Below are 22,545 nucleotides of genomic sequence, written 5' to 3' on the forward strand. Positions count from 1 at the left end.
ATTTACTACAGAAGCTTCTGAGACGCGCAAGCACGTGGTAGCTGCGCTGTGACGTAAAATGGGTATTAGCCAATGAAACGCGGCCCCTGTGGTAAGGTCCATGATGGTGACAGCCATATTATGGTCAAAATAGAATATTTATGCGTCTAAATATACAGAATCGATCCTATGCGATATTAAAACCTCTGAAAAAAAAAAATCACAATTTGTTTTTTATTTAAATGCTCAAACACGTTTGAATGATGATCTAGGTTGAGATTTTCATTCTGTATGATTTGCTTTGCGTGTGTAAAACTGTTTTAGCTACCGTGTTTTTCCAAAAATAACACATATTAAGATATATGTATTTTAATAAATATTAAGCTGCATGAAAATGGAAAGCATTACACTCATGATCTGGGAAGAAAGAAGAGAAACAAAAATTGATTTCTGTCCCTCAAATTCATCACTCAATTCAAAAACACATTCATTCAAACAAACATCAATCAAAGGACTCAACAAGAGTTATCCAAGTTTATTAATATTATTTTTCAAAACTAATATAAATCCCACATAATATGATCCTGGTGCCTTTAAGTCAATGAATGCATGGATACCTGCTTTAAGTACTGCATTTCAACACTCAGCTCAAAATATTTTTCCTTTTTTTTTTTTCTCATGATCATCAGAGTGGAAACACATGGCCTCAGCGCACTGTCATATTCACTACTAATCTACCGTTTTCTCTCTTGTGCAAGTCTATGCAAGTGAGTTAGTCAACAGTATTAGTGTTTTTTTTTTTTCTTCTTTCCACAGCATCCAAAATGGACGCTGCTGCTCAACTACAGAGAGACAGAAAGGGATGGTGGCGAAATCAGTTAGAAGTGTGAAAACAAACAGTAAATATCAACTTGAGCTGTGTTTTTCCCCTCTGCACATACACACACTCACACAGGAGATTAAAAAGTCAACGCCACTGCCAGTATCAATTTAACAGCATGATCACCAGTTTTCAAATCTCTTCCAACACTCACAGGCCTGAGATCATCTCACAAAAAAAAAACAAAAAAAAAACTTTAGTTAGGCTTCGCACGTCTGTCTGTGGGAAGAAACCCGACGGAATAAAAAATGAGAAAAGATTCACAGCAGTTCCCGACAATCGCTCAGTTTGGAAACAACAGTCAAGAGAGGGGGGCGGGGGTGTGACATTCTTTTTCTTGCTCCCTAAAATACACGGGGATGGTGATGAGGGTGCCGTCGCCAAATGAAGGTGCAGGAGGGTGGTGTAGTCGTAGCAAAGCATGTGCATATTCTGGGAGTGAGGTGAACCATGGAGCTGATTTCCACTCTAGAAATACTGGGTGTGCACTAATACAGCAGCTGATTTGTTAACATATTTCCTTAGTTAGGAATGTATTGATTTACTTCAAAGAAAAAAAAAAAACAAACAAACAAAAAAAACATCTTTCACTAACAATCCACATCTGCTAAACATAAACTAATCAATACAATGACTGGTAAAATGAATCCTGCAATGTTTTTTTGTTGTTGTTTTTTTGTCTAAACTGAAGGTTGACATTCTATTCTAGTAAAGCAAGGCATTAGGTTTACAGAAATGCATCTTTACTAGAGCAGCTCCCCTCACCTGCAACTCGGCGGGCCGTGTTGAGCCCACGTTATATGTGCAAAGAAATGCATTGCAAGGAAACATGCAGAGAAACAAAACGGAAATGACACTTGAGGAAACAATCAAAAGCTACATAAAAGCTTCATAAATACAATAAAATCTTAAATCCATAATGGAGAAATCTAGTTGTTGTTCTACTATGTGAGAGCTGGCACTCTAGGCTCGATGCTTTTTTGTTTTAGTTTTTTGTTGTTGTTGTTGTTTTTCCTCGTAGTAGTAGAGCTGCGCAGGTAATTCGTGCCATCTTTGGTTGACTGCAGTACTGAAGAGAAAGTTAATATGATCTGAAAATAAACTCCGAACAAACAAAAGTGTTGCTGGGAAAACAGCATCAACTCTCGGCCGACAGCTGCGCCTCAATGTCCACTCTGCAGATGGGGCACTTCTTATTGGTGAGGAGCCACTGATCCACACACAGCTGGTGGAAGAGGTGCATGCACGGCAGGCGCCTGCGGGGAGGGGGGAAAACGCACGGAGATCACTTTTAGAGCTTCGAGATCTGAGCACATCTCCTTAGAGCGGCCACTGCAGACAGCAAACTTTGTTTATTGGGGTGAGAAAGGAGATAATTTCATCAGATCAAATGACTCAAAATCAAATTCTCAGTGCAAGAACAACCCTGAGTTGGTGTAAAACAACCTTTCAGATGCAACCAAACAGCTCATGATGGTCCAGATGTCTAGAAAACAACCGTGTTTAAAACAGTTCAAATATCATAAAGCGAAGACATTTAAATGTAATTATAGGTTGGTTTTGTAAACAAATTACACTTTACACAGCATCTGCATGTAGTAGGGTTCAGGGTACAGTTTTCAATTTAAGTTCTCAAAATTTCAACACCAAACTTTGGAAATAAAAACAATACAAACAAACAGAAGACGACAGTTTAAATTCACTATTATATGGTAGGATTTATTACTGAAAAAGTGCCAATTGAATTAATTTTCTTTAAAATAAAAGCCAAACTTTATTTTGATTACTCAAATCAATAAATCACTGAGACATTAGGAATAATAAATATTCAAAAATGAAATTAAATAATAATAAATAAAAAAAAGCTCTCATTTGCCATCGTGATTCAAAGTGACCTAAAACAAGAACAGTTTAGCCTGATTTAACTTCAGACAGACAGAAAATAAATGTGTGTCTTTTTATTAAGTGTATGAAAATATCTGGCTTCAACTGTTAATAACGTTTTCCAAATTTAGATTGTACTTTACTGCAAGATGGTGCAGTTTTAGCAGCAAGCACTTCCACAGGCTTTATGCAGATGTTAAGCATTTTCCAAGCCTTGAAAAGACCAAACTGAAATTCAAATATTTTCAAGAATTTCAAGCACCCTGATGTAAATGTCATTAAGATTTGGTCTGAGCAGCAGGAATTGGGAATAAACCGCAGTAGGAGAAAGAAAAGGCAAATCGTATATATCAAATTTAGACACATCAGCCTTTCTGCCATCAGGGGGCAGCGTCTCCTCCTGGAAAACCTGAGCCTGTGCCAAAAAGCAGCTCCATGAGGCCGGTAATTTTAAGGCACTCTGGGACTTTTCTGCTGATTACCAGAACTCCTTTGGGTTGTTTTTAGAGAAAAATGAAAATCCCGCTGGACGGCAGGAAACTGGAATGACTGCACCTGTCTCCCCACCTGTGTTTGCGGGCTCACAGACACGCCCCTCTGAACGGATAATTGAACACATTTAAAGCTGTGAGAAAAAGGCAAGAGGAACTCCCGGGAGAGCGGAGAGGCTTACCTGACATCCTCCCCCTCCTCCAGTATCGACAGGCAGATGGTGCACTTCTCCTCCGTATCTTCATCAGCCCCCTCATCTTCATCTTGCTTGCCGTGCAGCTTTCTCTGTCGGGGAGAAACGTTTGGAGGCGCATGAATTTTAAAAGCGAATTCTCTCGATAAAATCACTCAAACTGCTCAACTAAACTCCTAACATGACATTAAAAACAGATGGCCATAACAGTAACTTCTTTTTCCCTTGTTTCAACAAAACAAACTTAAAATTTGGGAACAGAGAGAATGGTCATTTGGTCCTGAAACAAAAAAGAAAACTTTCTATCTCTAGTCTCAATGCTAAACAAATCAAAGTAATCCAAATAATAATAATAATAATAATAATAATAAAAATAAAGATATCAGCCGAATTTCCCGGCCCCCAAGGATAACAATAAAATCTAACGTACATGTGAGCAGAGACATGTTTCCAAATTGATTTGTTCGTTTTGATTCTCACCGATTCTGGGGTTGCGTGCATATTTTTCCCAATAGATGCCCAAGCTTCAGGGGTTAACTGTTGGTCAATGTCTCTCTCCAACACCTTCTGTATTGGGTGGCAGGGTGTTAGATTGCTTGTTTAGGTACATTTGAAAACCTCTAAGGAATCTTCCCCCCTCCCCAGCCCCCAACATTATCTTCACGGCTGCAATCTCTGGTAAAAGACACTACAGTGTTTTCTAAAACATCAGAGCACAAAAGACCACTGCGCACTCTGTCCCAGAATGCACTGCAGCAGACATGCACACGTATGTCCAACATGTTGAGAAATTGTGAGACAGAATGAAACACTCTGAGCAGGTTTTACCTTCTTGTACTTGTGTGGGTAGGTGCACCTCTCTATGGTTCCCTGAGAGGCTCCTCGATTCACAGTCCCAAGTCGTTCCTCTAAATGCAGCAGGTCCTGGTGGAGACAAACGGTTCTCAGCTTCTCCTTCAACAACATCACTGAGAGCCTGAGTGTTTGCTCAGCCAGGTAGCACAAATAATGACAAAGTGTCGTCTTGGTAGCTTTTAAAAGCGGCAGATTTAAGTTGAATCTTTTTAAATTATGAGTACCGTATTTTTCGGACTCATATATATTTAAAAATATATATACATCATATCTATTCGGACTCATATTTCACAACTTTTTCCCCCACGCTTTGAACCATGCGGCTTGTAGCCTCACCTCAGTTGACTCCACCAAGTTTGCTGATGGTTGAAAAATCTACATTTTCTTCCCTCTAATGATAACTAGGCGTCACCCTGACAATAACACTGTAAACACTGTTGCCATTTAAAGTTGTCGGTGAAGTGTTACAAAATTGAGTCGCATAGAGGAAGCAAAGAGATATAAGAAGCCATTTCAAAGGAAGCTATTTTCCTTCCCATGTTGAGACACTGCTGCGGTTTATTGTGGGTCCGAGATAAGAGGGTGAAGAATAGCGAAGAAAAAAAAAAGAAGACGCAGTTCCTCTTTTTTTATTCACTTATGGCTTCAATCGCCGTCTGTCGTGGGTTATGAAATCTCAAAGTTAAGGATCTGCATGGTCTAGGATGGAAGACGACTGTTTTAGTAGCACAAACCGCCAATTGAAGACGCTAGAAACAAATGTTTCAAATGCTAACTCCCAATGATTTTGTCTTATTTATTTTACTTTGTCGTTTTCACACAAGGTGGGACAATGACCTCTGCTCCTAATATTAATAAATCATCTTCTCATATTATAGCTCTTAAAATTTTTAGCCAAACCCAATTTCTCTTCATCGTCAGGTCAGAGAGTGAAAAAGCTGATCAACTCGTCTCATTGGCCTCATCATCATCATCATCATCATCTTCATCATCATCTGTAGCTGAGTCACATTTTGAAAGAATGGTAAAAACGGACACACCCGGCGCCACCATGTTGAACTGCTTCTCACTCTAGAATCAGGCTTTTGAGGGTGTGACGCCAAACTGAGTCTGCATCACCAAATGGAAAGTCTAAACCTTACTTCTGGTGACAAAGTTTCACAACTACATGAAAAAACAGGGATCACATCACACAGCAAGCTGCCAAGCACTGAGTATCCACTTTACCTGTCTTTAGTGACTGGATAAAACTAACTAAAGTTAGAGTTGATGGGACTGAATGCAGCAGTGTGTGTGTGTGTGTGCGTGTGTGTTTGTAGCAGTTTGATTCTTCATCTTTAGAAAAAGCTGATTTAGCAGCAGACAGGTGCAGTTCTCACCTCGTAGGTTCTTCCAAAGCCAGTCATTCTCGATGAGATGTACCTAATGTGCGGGTAGGTCACTTCAGAAATGCCAGTAGTGTGCTGCAGGAAACAAAGATGGGTTTGTATAAAACATTACTACAAGTCCCTGAAAAGCACTTAAAGCCTGAATATTGCATATAACTAGAGAAGAGATGCTGAACTTTTTAACAAACATTTTCAAATATCTGGTGTTGAAAATGTAATTTATACAACAAAACTAGGCATTACACAAATGCATGTAGTTAGAAATAAACTAAAATGTTTTGTGAGTGTATTTCAGTAATAGAAAATTAATTTATTGCATGATAAATTAAAAGAAAACTCAATAATTTCCATTTTCATTATTTATCATTTTCTCCTTTTTTTTAAATGTACCTATTAGTGAACACAGAACAAACATTACAGACCAACAAATTATCTGTCTACCAAAAACTGGTGCTTCAGTCTCAACTTGACCTTTGTTTACAGAAACTTCACAATTAATTGTATTTGTTGTTTTTGTATATTCAAAATGTCTTCCACTTCCAAAGTTAAATATTTACTAGAATTTAAAGTTTATCCATTTTTGAAAACATGTTATTGCATTGCTATGTCATTACCGTTACTTGAAAATGGTCTCAAAACGATATTATCGTTTATCGCAATCATTTCTGGGACAATTTATGGTCCAGAATTTTTTTTACTGTGACAAGCCTACCGTTTAACAGCGAAGGCAACAGATGTGTGTTTATGAAATTATAAAGCAAAACTGCAAACTAAACATGTTTTAGACGGCGGTCAAGGACTCTGGTTTTGTTGAGCGCAGACTTAAAGTGCTTAATGAGCTCAAGTTAATTGCTAATGCATAATTCATGAGGTCTGAGGAACTGTTTCTGAGGTAACTGGTGTTAGAAATAAGGCCCAGCAGAACGAATCCAACACAGACTTTGTATGAAATGTTTGTTATCTTCTATGCTAATAGTTGCAAAGGTCTCTTCTACCATTAAGGAGATGGGGAAGTGGTGCAGCCTCGGGGGAGTATGGTAGTGGGGCAGGTGAGAGTGCAGGTGCCCTGAAGTGTATGAAGCCACTGGTACACCAGCCTCGATGCCAAGCTCCCTGCTCAACAGGACAGAGTCATTATTACATCAGTGCTGCAGGCAGAAATCCAGACATTTCAGAAACACAAACGTCTTCGATTAAAAGACGAAACCATAAACCCACCATGTCGTTCTCTGCTCAGGCTGGCGAGGATGGGAAGACATGGTCTGTGGCACGTGGATGTGGTGTCCGTGGCCGTAGTTGGGATGCATCCTGTGGGGGTGTGGAGGTGGCCGCTCATGCGCCCGCCTGCAAAGCAAAACAAATAGCACGCGTTTCACCAATAAACGTCCCCTCGTACCCCCCAACTTTTACGAATCCGTGGCGCCGACACTCACGTGGGGTGCTGCATCATCCTCCGCCTCTGGACCTCCATCCTCTGCAGCATCTCGTGCTGATGCATCCTCTGCACCGAAGGCCCCAGAGGCGGTATGTGGTGCTGCAGGGTCTGGTGGTCCGGTGGAAGGTGCTGGGCCAGTGGCACGGCAGAAGTGGGGAGGTGGTGGGCGGAGAGGGGAGGTGGAGGCGCCGGAGGAACCGAGTGGCCTGCAGGATGGGACGGCAGTGGCGTATGAAAGGAGTGGGGAATGAGGAATTCGCCCTGTGGAGGAGGCTGCGGCGTGAGTTGGGGGTTCCCGTGGGAGTGAGGGCAGGCGGAGGAGGGCTGATGATGCAGGGATCGCGTTAGAGAGCCATCTGGAAACAGGGAAAGAAACAGGGGAAGAGTCAGTAAATCTATTCAAACCAAACTGACAGCAAAACAGAGAGACCGTGCTTAGAAATGAGGCTTTTGCTCCATTTAAGATACGGAATCACAAATGAGGCGTTTCCAATTGCCTATTTTTATGATTAGCAAGAGATCACAAAAAGCTATTCATATAACTTGAATTATTACATTTCCAAACAAAAACAAAACAAAAAGTGTTTTATTTATTTCCAGTCCTTTTTAAAAATACTTTAAAAGTATGAATAAACTTTGCAGACTTCAAGTTTAGATTCTGCAAAAACCAAAAGCTGCAGGGACATGGAGGGACGGACGGATGGACGGAATGACATCCACATAAACACAGACTGTGGAAGAACCACAGTGCTGGTTCTGCTGGACTTCCACGCCGGATCATTACCCTGTTAACCATGACATATTATTGAAACAAATGGAGAGCCGGGCCAGACTTTCAGGTCAATTTCTCAACTGGTTTGAATCTCACAAAAAGAACGGAAATTATTTTTGCGTTAACCAGAACCAAACATTCAGTTTTTATCCTTTATCCGTATATAATAATACGAACTTCCAGAAATATTATGAAATACTGAGTTCCTTTCAATCAAACTAAAAATCTATCTCTTTAGAGTTGCCTCTGATTCATAATAACAGGAGCACAGATCAACTCCAGTTTGTATTACAACTTTTTGTTACTTCTCTTTATTTTGACTCTGTATTGTAGCAGGTATTTTTACCACTCTGTTTCCCCCAGGGTATTTTAAGCCTGGCAGGCCACCAGGCTTTACTTGTCCCCCCACCAGGCTGAAGATTCATTTCATTTGTGCATAAGACTCACATTCAGAAAATAATGACACTTTTAATGTAAAGTTGCATTAGTAGTGCATAAGAAGTGTCAACTTTGCAAGATATGGCAAATAATGACACTTTAGTACAACGTTGCATTAAAACTTGCATTAAAAGTCCATTATAAATGTCAACTTTGCACTTTAAGTGTCATAATTTACAGAATGACACTTAACAGTCAAACATTCATGAAAACTCCTTCATGTTCATTCATGAAAACTCCTTCATGTTCATAACAGGTGTCATGTTTGTGATAGCATCATGTCAGAATTATTCACACCTCTTCAAATAAAGTGTCACTGTTATTATTATTATTACATGGTATTTCTATAAACCAGAACTGCATAACCACTGCCTGTCTCTACCGGTCTACCTGCTAACAACTTCAGCAAATAAAGTTACAAGTCACAGATAAATCATCAAAACATTTTGGTCGCTTCAGACCAAAAGATGAAACAACTGAAGAGCAAAAAATTGTTTTACGCTAGCCGTTTTTAAGACATTATATTTAGTGTTTAAGTATCGTTAATAATGCATTTTAATAGCCAGTGATATTTAAAATTTCCTGTCAACATTTTTAACTCAAAAACACAGAGGGTTGCTGGATGACTGCCCCATCGCCTCCCGGGCGTAGCGAGTTTTCTGGAGGAAACCCCGTTATCATGTAAAGAACTTCACACTGCCTTATTTCTGAAATGTGCGGCACAAATAAACTCGACAGACTCAAAGATAGCTGGTGTAAAAAGAAAAGCGCAGCAGTGCAACCAATCACTCTTCCTCGTCACACAGCTTCCTTCTCTATGCTGAATTATTATGGGAATCAGCAACTCTTGCTGCCGGTTTCTCGTACTCACAGGGTTGGTGCATGTAATGTCTGCAGGGCTGAGGTTGTGCTTGTGGCTGAGCCACCATGGAGGAGCTGAATGAGTCCACCACAGCTGGCTGACTGGGCCCTGGGGTGGCATGTGAAACATAAGCAGGGGGCCGCGAGGAGGAGCCCGGGCAGCAGGGGTCAAAGGCTGACGTGCTGCCATGGAAACTAGCACCCCCGGCGCCACCGCCTCGAATGCTGCTGTTGCTCAGGTCCACTGGCAGGGTTTGCTGTGGGAGGGGAAGAGAAACACTGACGATGCAAGACCTGAATGGCATCAGTATCTATTTCAATCTGCTAAACAAGTTGTAGTTTTTTCATACAAATATAAAAGAAAATATATGTATAATTTCAGACATCCTGCAGTATGAAGAAGCACTTTAAGTTTATACAGCCATAATAATAAAAACATATAACAAATAAAACACTTTGAACTGCCTTGTTGCTGAAATGTGTGTACATGGTGGCAACACACTGCAAAAAACACAAAATCGTCCCAAGTATGTTTGGTCTAGTTCCTGGAGTAAATAAGTCAAAACTACCCTAGAAGCAGCTTCTCAGCAAGTAATCCGTCAGTGAAAAACAACATTTTCCCCAGTTAAAATGTCTTGTTCCACTAGCAGATTATTTCACTTACAAATAATACGTTTTCATCAATATAAAGGAATTACTTACTTAAAACAAGCTCCTATATTGTGCTGAAGAGTTGCTTTTGTCTTATTTTGAATGTACTAAGATATCTGCAGTAGAAACTTGACCAAAAATACAAGGGAAGATTTAGTGTTTCTGCAGCTTCAGCTCCTTTATACCTGGTCGTGGTAGTGGGATGCATTGCTGCTGCTGCTGCTGTTGCTAACTCCAGCACAGGGGGCAGGCAGAGCACTGGGGCGTTCCACAGGGCAGCTCGGCTCCTGAAAGGGTAAGGTTCCTGGGGGCTGTGGTGCAGGGTGATGGATATGGTGGACAAAGTGGTGAGTGTTGCTGTGGCTGTGCTGAGAGCCGGCGGTCTGCTGAGAGGAGGACGCTTGCAAGCAGCTAGAATGGGGGTGGCTGAGGGACATGTGACCAGGAGAGGGGCCACTGCACGGAGAGTGCTGCTGGCAGCAGGATGGGAGTCTGGGCATGGCTGTGCCCGAGTTTTCTCCTCCTGTACCAGACAAGCCTGATCTGTTGTCATCTGAACAGGAAAAAAGAAATCACAAGATAGATTATTTCAACACAAATTAGATTAAAAACAAGGGTTTCATCAGTTTCACCAACTCAAATTTAAGACTTCTTCCAGCCTTTTACAGACCATTATTAATTAAATTTAAGATCTGTATCACATCAGAAATGTACAAAAGAAACAGCCTTTACCGTTGTAGTGCTAAGCTTTTTTTTTTTTTTTGCACAAATTTCATTGTGTGTGTCGGCAAGAGAAGTGATCCAATAGCTAAGACCATCACCGTCCAGCCATCTGGCAATAAATTTACACTACTTAATCCATTAGAGATACAAAAAAGCATGCTTGCTAGCTAGCTCGCTGACTCCAGCACAGGGGCGGCTAGTACAGGAGGCGGACTTGTTTTTTTAGCTAGCCACCTAGCTAGGTTTTCAGCTACTTAGCTAGTTAGGTTTAGCTAGCTACCTAGCTAGCTTTTCTCCTTCCATTTCTCCTACCTAGCTAAAAACTAGCTAGCTAGCTAGCTTCCTTCCTCCATTTTCACTCCATATATAGCTGCTAATATACCTTTTACTAGTTAGCGAGGGTATATTAGCAGCGAGTTACAACAGCATTCAGTCACAGAATGAAATGAAGAAACGTCTCAAATGTCAAAAGTCCTACAAGAAAAAAAAGACTGCATCTTTTAGGCCAACTTTCCTTTTTTTAAATGAATTTAAGACATTTTAAAGCCTTACTTTCAGGTGCATTAATTTTTAAGGACTTTTTAAGGATATGTGGCCATTCTGTAAACATAAACCAGACTCTGACAGAACATCACGGCTGATCAGTCAACAGTAGTTGGTTTCACTGTCCTCATGTCACCCTACCTTCTGCGGCTGTGCGAGCAGAACCACTGGCTCTCTGTGTGTGCACACTTTCAGGCATTGAACCTGCGCAGCTGGTGGAAGGGCCCGGGGCGTCATTGAGCTCAGAGGTAGAGGCGTGATGGGAGGATGACGATGACGAGGACGACCTTACTGTCTGAGTGTGAATGCTGCCGGAGGTTGTTGGTACGACTGAGAGATCTGCAGAGGAAAAAAACCAATAAAAATTGAGATAGTTAGAAAAGATATTAATGACAATAATTAATGCACAGTGATTCCAGAGTCTGATAAAATAAAAAGAAACAGTTTGCTTACAGCTAGTGTAGATATTTTCCCTAATTCAATCATTTTTATAAGAGAAGAAGAGAAACAAAGACAAGCAAGCTGCATGAATGTCTCACAATTAGTACAATGCCTCTGTATGTTTGCTTTTTCTTTAATTATGACAAAGGCTCGTCAAGTTTATGTTCAAGAAAACAAAAAAAAACAGAAATAAGTTTCTTTGTTTATTCCTTTATTCAAAGTGGAGCACTTTAAAACTTTAGCGTTGGCGATCCACACAGGGCAGTGATGCAGACCAAAGCGAAAGGCCTCCCAGTGTTTGCATTTCTCAGGGGAGGGAGAGAAAAATTCATTTGTGAATATGAAAAGCAGATAGGCTGCAAATACTGAGAGGATAATAAGGTTTGTTTCTACAACTGAGGAGCGTTTACAAAGAAGCACACACAATACAGTCCGCTTTAGTTATATTGCTTTGCTGCCGAAGTGTTTTGATTGCATTCAGTCCCAGGCTGAGAATTGTGCTTTTAACGAACTGGTACGACTATATTGACTGCTGGCTTATGCACAAGTTGGTGCTCACTGATGCATAGTAGTAATTTACTTCTTCAATTAATAAACACTTTTTTTCTGTCTTTTAATTCAAGTTTTTGTTATCACAACTACTACATTAGTTCACATTTTCCTCAAAGCCATTTTAAATTGAGTGAATAAAATAAAAGGTGTAACATCAGGAAAGCTTTGACTTCAAGGATAAAACCCGTAGGAATAAGGATGCAGATAGTTGGATGTTTTGAACAGTTTGCATTCAAATTTATTTTTATTGGAAACATAAACGAGTCAAAGCATCATACACTCTGCACTTTATGTGCTTCTTTAAATGAGCACTTTCTTGATCAATAGTTTTCTACAACCTATTACGCTTCCTTGAACTTGTTAGGATGAGTTTTTCAAAAAGTATGTCCGTCACTTTTTGCACAAAATCATTCTTAAATGAGATTTTAGTCTGGTCAGTTCTACCTATTTTGAGCTCTTTCCAGGATGAGTTGGTTTTTAGGACTTTTGTCACTTTAAATCAAAATAAGCTGCTGTTGGCCACACGTCTAAACTCAACATTTACACTTGCACATAAAAATGTCTGCAGACAGAGGACAATGGTCTCTTCTAGCAGCCTTTGTACATCACCTGCAGCACTAAAACCAGCTGACCAACCAGGCTGGAGTTCCGCTTGGTTGCTAGGTGACGGACTGGGCTTTGCTAAGGTTGCTAGGTAACGGCACAGTGCCGTGACCTTGCACAGTAACTTAATATTGGGGAAGTTTTGGAAACTACTCCTTTTCCAGACACAAAAACAAATTAACTTATTGCCAGAAAACAGCTGGGAGTTTTTTTTTTTAGGAGCTTGGATTGTTTTTGTGACCAAATACGGAAACATAAAAAAGTGCAAAATGTGAATTTTGCATTACAGCTAAACTTTAAAAATGGTCGTACTGTTTTGCCTTTTTGCCCTTGCACAAATTCGGTGACTTTGGGGGGTACTTTTAGATTTTGTCGTTATAAAAAAATATATATAAACTACTCATTGTTGTCATTCCTTTTCACAGTTAGGCAATACTACAACTTAAAAGTGAAATACAAAACATTGAGGTTTGTGGTTTTCACTTTTTTTTTATAAATCAAGAGGTGTTTACTTTATTCAGTCCAGACATTGAGACGTTGGAAGTTGGATGTCTTACCGTCCTCGTCGACTGTGAGATCCACAACCTCCCCGGGGTTCTGGCGCAGCGGCTGGATGACCGTTGAGAGCCGGTGACGTCCACGCGGCTCCTGGAGGCGATTCTGGGCACAACTGCTGCCCCAAATCCTACTGAGACCCCCGACTGAGCGTGACCTGCATGCAAGCAGATATAAAAAAAATAAAATAAAAAATAAAAAATTACATCCAAGACAAAACTAAGGTACAGAAGTAGAAGTTATATATTCAAGTTTGGTGACAGCTGACTGACACAGCGATAAAATAGAAGAGCTGAAAACATGCAAACAAGTGAAGCAGTTCAATAGTGCTTATTCTGGAAAGTGTAAAGACCAAGTGCACAAGACGGAGCACAAGTTGGCATAAAAGGAAATTAAATGTTGCTGTAACTCATTAATTCAGATTCCTCAAAGAGTTATTGTAGATGGTGACGGCAGGAAAAATCTTTTGTAGCAGTCTGTATTACAGTGAATCTGAGGAAGCCTCTGACTGAATACATTCTATTTTTCAAAGACAGGCTAATGAAGGGGATGGTCAGTGTTGTCCATAGTTTTCTTGATTTTTATGAAGAATCCTCCTTTGAATCATCATCTCCAAAGGTTAAATGACAAAAGCAAAGAAATATTGATACTGATTGAAGACATTAATACAAATCAGTGCGTAGCTCAACCACAAGAACTCAGAATGCACAACTTGCATCGAATCCTCCGATTTGCTCCCCAGACACCTTTAATTTTCCTGCATGCCCCTCAAATGTCAGCCGCTGCGCCTCCTCTTCCTCTCGCCTCGTTCCCCTCTTTCTTTTAATTTTCTCTCTCAAAGGCTCCTGCTGCTCTTCTCCGCGGCCTCTGAGACGGGAGTGAGAAACAAGGGAGCAGCCGCAGCTCCCTCCAGGTGAGCAGAGGGGGGAGGAACGACCCCGAGAGACAGGAAGCTGTGTGGGAGTGCCATGCAGCACGCTGCCATGGAGATGTTGAGGTAGGGGACTCCGGCGCTTTTGAAAAATATCCAGCAGCGAAGGAGAAAGAGTTTAATCTTGGAGAGAAAACCTTAACAAAACGATTTAATCAAATGAGAAATCCGAATTAAAAATCATAATTTTTCTTGTTTGCTCAGTTTGCAGACAGATGGGAAATTGAGCAGTTTGACTCTTAATTTTGTAGTTTAAATATTTAATTTTAGCAGTTTGCTGTAAAGATGTTAACAGCCTTGTAGCCTGCAAGGATATTTCTTTAATATGCAAAATAAATTATTTCACTACCACGTTAGTAGCGAAGCTAATAGAAATCTTCACGTAATTTTTGTTTCGTTATTTTAGTTTATAAGCAGCGGATCAAACCAATGTGAGGTTTTGCTTTAGCTGGTGCTGCTGGTCTGCTCAGCTCTGGTTTGTCATTAAAAGGAACAGAGATCTGTTCTGTGGTAAAATAACACAACTTTGCTTCTTCTTTTCGCTGCGCGTCACCATTTTAAATCGATTCCCCAGCTTACAGAAATGGAGTTTCAAAATATGTTAAAATTGGACAATTTTGTGTCCCAAGGTAAACTTTGACCGGTGAGCCGCAGGTCAGTGGCTCATTTACTTTTTTTTTTTTGTCTGTTTATTAAATGAATCAAAACTAAAATAATTCCAACATTCTTCAACCTGCAAAGACAAAAAAAAAAAAACACGATACATGTTTGCGTTTGGTAAAAATCAGATAAACGTTAGCGACAGATGATTTTTGAAGTCTTGCAACCTTTTGATTTTCTTACACTTTGTATCCTTTAGTCTTCTATGCTTATTACTTTCTTCTTTATTCTGAGTTAAAACAAAGTTTACGCTGCTCGTTTGTTCATGTAAAGGAAAACTAGGGCTGATTAAAACTGGAGTCCACTGGTCAGACCTCAAGGACACACAGAAACTAGTAAAAACCTGAATTCTCTGCAGATATTGTCGCTTTTTATGCACAAAGCAAAATCGCAATCTCAAGAAGATCGCAGCTGATTGTTAGTTTGTTTTCAGTTCAAATCCAAAATAAAATTACTTTTTAAAACTTGAAATGACCTGGCTACTAAATGTGAGAACTAAATATGAGACAAAATATGAAACATTAATTTCAGACAGTTTGTTTTTTTGTATTAGCTTACAGTAATGTAAATTTACTTTGTATTGATATAAATTACTTAAATAATATGGTTTTTCTCATAAATCTAAAACGTTGGCTTTCTGCACCCATGAGGCAGGAAATGCCTTTATTCGCGCCGTTTGCAATACGGGGAATTCCCACCTGCTCACACTATCCATTTCCTTTTACATACACAATCAAAGTGGTATGAAGACGAAGCTCAAGTACCTTTTGCTTATACTTACAACTTAAAACCAGGGTGGAAATTCAGACACAATAAACGGACTCCCAACAAAACCCGGCAGTGAGGCTGGGATGTAGAGAGAGACTGAGGAGATGAGTGAGGAGTCTAATTGGACTTCCTCGTCTGCTTTGGGTCGACCCCAAGGGGCCAAGGCTTGACACTAGGGAAGGGCCGCTAATTAAGCAAACCTGGGATTATTTTGTAAATATCTGTTTACCACTGGGAACCTCAGGGGACGAGGAGTGCCAGCAGAGAGGAAAACACGGCGTTATAAATATGATCACTATGGGAATGGAGGGGGCTTGGCAGGGCCGAGGTGGTGCCAAGGCAGAGCGACACGAGGCACAGGCCCCGGGGACGGGAGGAGAGCGACGGGCTGCGCGTACTGCGGCAATGTGGAGTGAACTGATGGGGCCGATGCTGGTGACAGCTAAGGTTGGGAGTTTGGGAGTTCAACAGGGAGGGAGGGAGGGCAGGAATAGCAGAGTGAGGAGTGGTAAACAATTCATGGCACTCGGCTACACAGCAGACTTTCTTACCATGATTTAAGATTTCTTACACTTTCTGGAAACATAGAAAATCTACCGAACGAAGCTCACATTTGAACAAAGTCTTGCATGTACTGAGCAGAGACCGGCGAACACGTCTGCTGTTATTTATTAACAGTGGAAACTACAAGTAAAGTGCAGCCAAATTAATAGAAACTTCTTCTGTTGCACTAGTTTACATGAATAAACAAATACCGATTCATAATTCAAATCATTACTCTTAAAAACAACCCCTGGGAAGGACACATGTCAGTTATTAAAAAATAAATCTCATCCGCTTCTCAAAGATGCCAAAAAGCTGCTTTTAAATGTCACACAACTCTAACAGTTTACTGAAATCACAACACAGAATAAGACACTGCAGTACAAACTAACACAGACACAAGTGACAAAAAACTGCAGATGAACGCATGTTAGCAAACAGGGCCGATGTCAGCATGAGCAGAGATTTCACTGCTCATTCGGTCGGCCTTTGATTCTCCACCCTCCTGCTCCACTAGTGCCCATCCCCCACTTCGACACATCTCTACGTTATCTAGCGAGAGAGGAGATCCGAAAAGTGACAGGAAAGGAGGCAAATCATGACCGTCCAGGCTCTGGGTAGCAACTTTAAGGAACCGAAACCATATATTCTTAGTGACTTGGTGCTAAAATGGAAACGGGGATGTGGTTACAGAAGTGAGGGGACAAAAAAACGTGTGACAGATGTGACCACAGAGGAAAACGTTTGTGCAGGATCACAGATTAAAAGGAGTACTGAAACAGAAATTTACACACGAACGGGGGAAAATATGACTCGCTAGGGGAAATGAAGAGAAAAGAACAATTCAACATATCTCAGAATAATGATGCTCTATGTGATGGGTAAAAGACGGGCTGCATGGTGCATCGTGCAGCAGGAAAGTCCTGGGTTCAGTGGGATGGATTTGTGGTGTGGTGCAACAGTTATATCAGCAGCTTTTCGCTCTAGCATGTTGACGAAGTTAACAACCAGGATTCGTTCTCGATCAAATTAATTTCTTTAATATTTTGTCCGGTGTTCCAACACAAATTATAACCCAAACGGTAATTATTGACAACCTACTTGTTCAAAAACAAAGCATCCTTCAACTTAGCTTACTCATCCTGTTCAAATTAGCACTTCCGCAAACTAATAAACACACACGCAAAGCTGCAGAACTTCTTTCAAGTTCATAAAACTTCAGAATGGCATAAAAAACAAAATGCTGTATGCCAGAAAATAATCACACAGACTCGAACAAACACAGTAGAGACAGAAAACGTAGTGAGAGAGGATCCTGTCTTCTTGTCACCCGCAAACACAAAATAATACTCAGAGGCTCAGCGTGCAATCTTTACCTTCCCAAAAGGACAACTGAAGCTGGGAAAAGAGCAGGAGCCTCTAAATTATTCAATAAAAGGACGTATAAAGAGCGACGTTTGGATAGATTGTGGAAATAACTCAATAAGTTTAGACAACTCAAACCATTTCAGCCTGAACCAAACAAAAGCATTTTGTCAAGAAAAAAAAAAAGAGTGTTTATTATGAGTAATTTAATAAAATGCCTCATATGATGTGCAGAGCAGACAGATAAGGTGTTCTTTTATGAGCGTTGTTTATTGGAAATGTGGAAGTTTGGAAAATGAGTCTGGAAACAAATGTTTTTCTATGCTCTATTCTCAGAGTTAAAACAATAGTTAAAGCAGGTTCCTCACACCTAAAGGAAGAAGTTATGAGCTCATTGTTCATTTATTGACGAACAATAACCTCATAAATAGGCCTGACAGGGACTCAGGCTAAACGATTCTCACTGGAATTAGGAAGAGGGAAATATGTTCACTAAAGCTAAACAGCATCAGCAAAGCTTCAAGAGCTAAACTAGCCAAAGCAAATAAAACAATAAATCAGCGTGGCTTGATTGGTTAAACTGGATGGAGTTCAGATGCCTTGTTATGTTTAATTAAAAGGTAACATAATGAAATAAAGCTGGAGGAAGTGGGGCTGCACGGTTTGAAGCCGAGTACAACCACCAAGCTGTAATAGCCGCTCAGGTTTTCATTTCATAACATTGTGACAAAAATCATATTTGATCAAATTCAATTGCTTTAAGACATCAGTAATTTTCATTTTCATTTTGGGCAACAGCAAGATCAAGAATGTCTTCAAAAGGCCAGTTGTGGCAGAATGTATCAATAAAAATATCCGTTAACAATATATTGATGGGTATTGACTCTGCATTCGATGAGAACTTACTAAAATTAAATAATATTGAACATTTTCTCACATTGATGTAATTCGGCAGATACAGGTAAAAACTGCTTTTGATAAAATAATTTTTTAAGCACTCAAGCTCGTTTTAATGTTGGCTCTTAGGGCCACGTAAAAAGCCACGGCGAGCCAGATTTGGCCCCTGGACCTCAAGTTTGACATGTGTGCTTTAAGACGACGAAGCAGAAACTTCACACCCTTCAGTACCTACCTAAATCCGTCTCCAACGGTGACGATCTCCACTTCGCTGTCCGTCGAGGTGACGTTGATCTCCTCGCTGGCGGGAACAGCGTTCGCCGGAGCTGGAGACGCCTCTATCACCACCACGTCCTCATCCAGAGCGCCTGAACACACCAGCAGACATCAACACATCAGACAAACGACGCAAATGCGTCGCCACATGGCCGTAACATCATCTTGATTTTGTAATTGTGATTGGTGAGCACTTGAAGGCTTAGAGAAATCATTTCTTAAAAACCAGCAGAAGTGGGAGTAACGTTGAATCAGTGGGAGTAAACCCGAGGAGGAAGGGTTGTGATCTAGGGTAGCAATAGTTTCGCTACAGTTGAGGCAAGTCATCAGGAAACATGAGACACCATTTTCACATAAACCTACAGAGAATAACTGGAAACGTTACAGAGCTCTGGTTAGTGCTGACATAGACAAAAAAAAAAAAAACTAGCACTTATTTTCTTTATTGAATGAATTAGATGGTTATTAACCCTTTCATGAATTTTGATCCATTTTGTCAGGATTTTTTAATTTTTTTATTTTCTTAAGGCATTAAAAAAAGGCAGGAAAATTTTTTTTTTTTTTAAATACAAAGTTGTTATTTGAAAAATACATCAGCAGTATTGTTCTTTAGGGGTTACCTGATGTCACAATAATTTTATTTTACCTGCACAAGTTGCCTACAGTAGAAGGAGGGACCGGGTCGGTCGGCATGCTTTTTTGTCGGTCGACCATATTGGATTTTTTTTTTTTGGCTCTAGTGGTCTTTATTTGATAGTTAATTGACAAGAAAGTGGGTAATGAGAGAAGGGGGAAGACATGCAGCAAAGGTCGCCAAGGCCGGGAATCGAACCTGCGACAGCTGCGTCGAGGACTAAGGCCTCCATATGTGGGTTGTGTTTAACCCCAGCGCCACCACAGCACACCCGGCCATATTGGATTTAACAAAAATAGTTTCTTGCATTTGCAGCTGATGGCCAGTAGTTAATGGTGTGTTTTGTGACGCATTAGTGTCCACTTCAGTGGTATGTGTGCATTTATAACATAAAAATCCACAAGAAGCACAAGAAAATGGCTTTTAGACAGCTGTGCACTGTAGTGACCACTATGCATGAAAGGGTTAAAGATGCACCGATATGTAAAAATGTTCATATCCGATATCAATACTACTGTTATGGCCAATAACCAATATTTACCGATATTATATACATTTTCCTACACTTTCAACACCTTGTAGAAGCAACCACATTGACTACATTGCTTGTCCGGGGAAGGAGCAACTAGGCAGCTTCCCTCCGACTAGTTGGGCGAGGAACCCGTTATAACTGCTAGTCTGGTTGCGATTCCCCTCAAAACTAATCCAGCATTTGCCTGATCAGTTTTCTTGCCACTAGCTTCACTTTTTGGTTTTTTTAAACAGAGCATTTGCACTCTGTGTATTCAGCTTTCGTTTTGGTTACAGAGGAATATCTGGGTTGAAAGTGTGGTTCAGTGTCTTGCTCCAGGAAACTTCAACATTTATTTTGGTCCACTTCAAAACCTGAGGCGAGGGCACATCAACGGGAGTCTTTGTTTCGTGCGATCTAACTCTTAAAAACAACGAAAAAGAAAAATAAATCTTGCAGTAATGTTTGCCTCTGAAATGTGTTTTAGTTTTACATAAATAAATAAAAAAGAACTTTAAAAAGTTGAATAAGTACTTTTGTAGATCAATTTCTATAAATAATAAGTGAGAAGGGTATAAACATGGAACACATTTTGTCAAACTTTTGCAGTCTTTGGAGTTCATAAATCAAATAACATATTTTCTTACTTTCAGAAAGCGTGACAGTGTGGTTGCACCAGTCACAGATCTGAGTTCTCACAGTTGCAGGCCTGTTTCTAATTATTGTCACGATATCTCAGTGTAAGTGAGAGCTACTGACTCATTCGCTGGGTGTGTGAGTCAAACTCCTGCAACAAGACTGAGCTTTTTGTGTAAATCTTAAGCACTTTGCCGCTGCCCACTTTATCACTGTCATCCCACATTCTGAAAGAGCTCACAGTGAGGCGTGTTTGTAAAAATCTGAGGAAACGGACTGCAAGTGCTGCTCTTACTCCATCTAAGACAAAGGAAGAAAAGTCAGAATAAAGGTCAATGAGACGTGCACTGAAAAACATTATTTTGCAATATAAAAATAAAATAACCTCTACTTTGTGCTGTAAGGTCTGACTCGGTGCACATCTCCTTGACTTGCTCATGAAATCCATGTTTCCCCTTTGTGATTTTAGCCCCAACGCTCTCATGAGAGCTGCTGCTAGGCACCCTCTGCAGGTCTATGACTGTTCTTAACGGGATTTCCCCCAGAAAACTCGCTAAGCCCAGAGTCAGGGGTGCTAGGGCAGCCCGCCAGTCTTGTTTTTGATTTAAAAAGTTTGCAGAAAGTTTGAAAATATGACTAGTTATTGGAAGACATTATAAACACTATCTAAAAAGAAAAGCAAACATGAAAAAATACAATTAAAGTAAGCATAATTTTTTTGCATTTCAGTTGTTTCGTCCTAATTTTTGATTCTTTGTCTGTGACTTGTCAGCTTATTTGCTGAAGTTGTTAATGTGTAGACCAGTAAAGACAGGCTGCGCTTAGGGAGTTTCAGTGAATTAAAAAAACAGATACCTACTATATCGCCATTGTGCTTCAAACCATTTTATTTTAATAAATAAACAAGCAATGCTTAGCCTGGTGGGAGTTCAAGTAAAGCCTGGTGGCCCACCAGGCTTATAAACCCTGCTTAATAAATAAAAAGGTTAAAAAATAAAACCATTGAAAAGCAAGGTGTTGTTCACTTTAGGGCCATTGCTTGGTTTTAAAATAGCATAGTGAGTTATCTGAGGTGCTTAACCTCCATTGATTTCAATAACTGACATCAAACTTGCCTTACAGGTAAGCCTGAGCTATTCCCTGAATATCTGGCACACCCACTCCAGAGCTGGACATTCACAGGGAAGGTTTCATCACTCGCCTCCTTGCTGTAAACAAATGCTTCGCTTTTCCTCAGAGACCTTCTGTTTCTATGCGAAAGGCTGCTGCTCGGCAGCATCTTCGCTCTTCTCCCACCTGCCTCCCGCCACGGAGGGAGAGCAGCTAACTTTCCATCCTCCCCCTGGGCCGCGGCAGCAGGAATATTACCGAGGCTAAATGGCTACGCAGGAGATACAGTAAGCCAAAGTAAAGGTGGGGCTTATTATCCTCTGTTGCTCAGAAAAACACCAGAGCGTTGTTGCTTGATCTGCATAAAGCTGTTACTGTAGCAGAGGGAAGCAGTTGCCATTAACATATGGCAACAGAAGCTGCAGCTTTTGTCAGACTTATGAAAAACTGAAAAACATTGAATATTACATTTTTGCTAAGTTGCATTTTAAATAAAATCTTACATTTTTTCATGCCAGCTCTGATTTAAAAACATTTTTTTCTTGCTTTCTTTTCTAAGAAAAAAAAGTGTCTTTTATTTCAATGATCCCTTCCGTCAATTGTGCGAAGGTGTATTACGGCTAGGCTACAAGAATATTTGTTGAATTATAAAACATTGTTGTGATATTAGCAGGATAAAAACACAACTTTACCAGAAAAACCTCTGAAAACTATCAGAAAAAAATGGTTTTTAATTGAGAAAAAAGCTTATAGAGTTATCAAGATCTGACGTGAGCAACTGAGTCTGTGTGCTTTTCTTCGAAATACATTCAGTCATTTGCACAATCGCTTCAGAGTCCTTCTACTGATAATGATTTCATAGTGATGATGTGTTAAGATCAAGTATTTCCTTCATACCAACATATAACCTATGTCTACAACATTCCTCACTTTAAGTTTTTGTTATTTTTCATGTTTGAGTTCTCATAA

General features: G+C 40.2%; 1 protein-coding gene across 2 annotated transcripts in view; it reads right to left on the bottom strand.

Annotated features, from left to right (window-relative positions):
• Positions 1 to 499: 499 nt before the first annotated feature.
• Positions 500 to 22,545, bottom strand: part of rnf111 (ring finger protein 111) — a 30,016-nt gene continuing 7,970 nt past the window's right edge. The window contains exons 3-15 of one of the 2 annotated variants that reach the window (XM_008405362.3): positions 18,645 to 18,777; positions 13,248 to 13,402; positions 11,236 to 11,433; positions 10,014 to 10,381; positions 9,188 to 9,434; positions 7,105 to 7,462; positions 6,890 to 7,015; positions 6,667 to 6,784; positions 5,663 to 5,746; positions 4,257 to 4,352; positions 3,909 to 3,995; positions 3,417 to 3,520; positions 500 to 2,115 (exon numbers count right to left, since the gene is read on the bottom strand). In XM_008405362.3, coding sequence (XP_008403584.1) covers positions 1,998 to 2,115; positions 3,417 to 3,520; positions 3,909 to 3,995; positions 4,257 to 4,352; positions 5,663 to 5,746; positions 6,667 to 6,784; positions 6,890 to 7,015; positions 7,105 to 7,462; positions 9,188 to 9,434; positions 10,014 to 10,381; positions 11,236 to 11,433; positions 13,248 to 13,402; positions 18,645 to 18,777 — 2,192 coding nt within the window. In that variant the 3' untranslated portion in view covers positions 500 to 1,997. The remainder of the gene's footprint in view (positions 2,116 to 3,416; positions 3,521 to 3,908; positions 3,996 to 4,256; positions 4,353 to 5,662; positions 5,747 to 6,666; positions 6,785 to 6,889; positions 7,016 to 7,104; positions 7,463 to 9,187; positions 9,435 to 10,013; positions 10,382 to 11,235; positions 11,434 to 13,247; positions 13,403 to 18,644; positions 18,778 to 22,545) is intronic. The other variant, XM_081605184.1, reaches the window with a different exon arrangement.

Source organism: Poecilia reticulata, chromosome 3 (genome assembly GCF_904066995.2).
Source record: "Poecilia reticulata chromosome 3, P_reticulata-male-v2, whole genome shotgun sequence".
Taxonomy (NCBI): domain Eukaryota; kingdom Metazoa; phylum Chordata; class Actinopteri; order Cyprinodontiformes; family Poeciliidae; genus Poecilia; species Poecilia reticulata.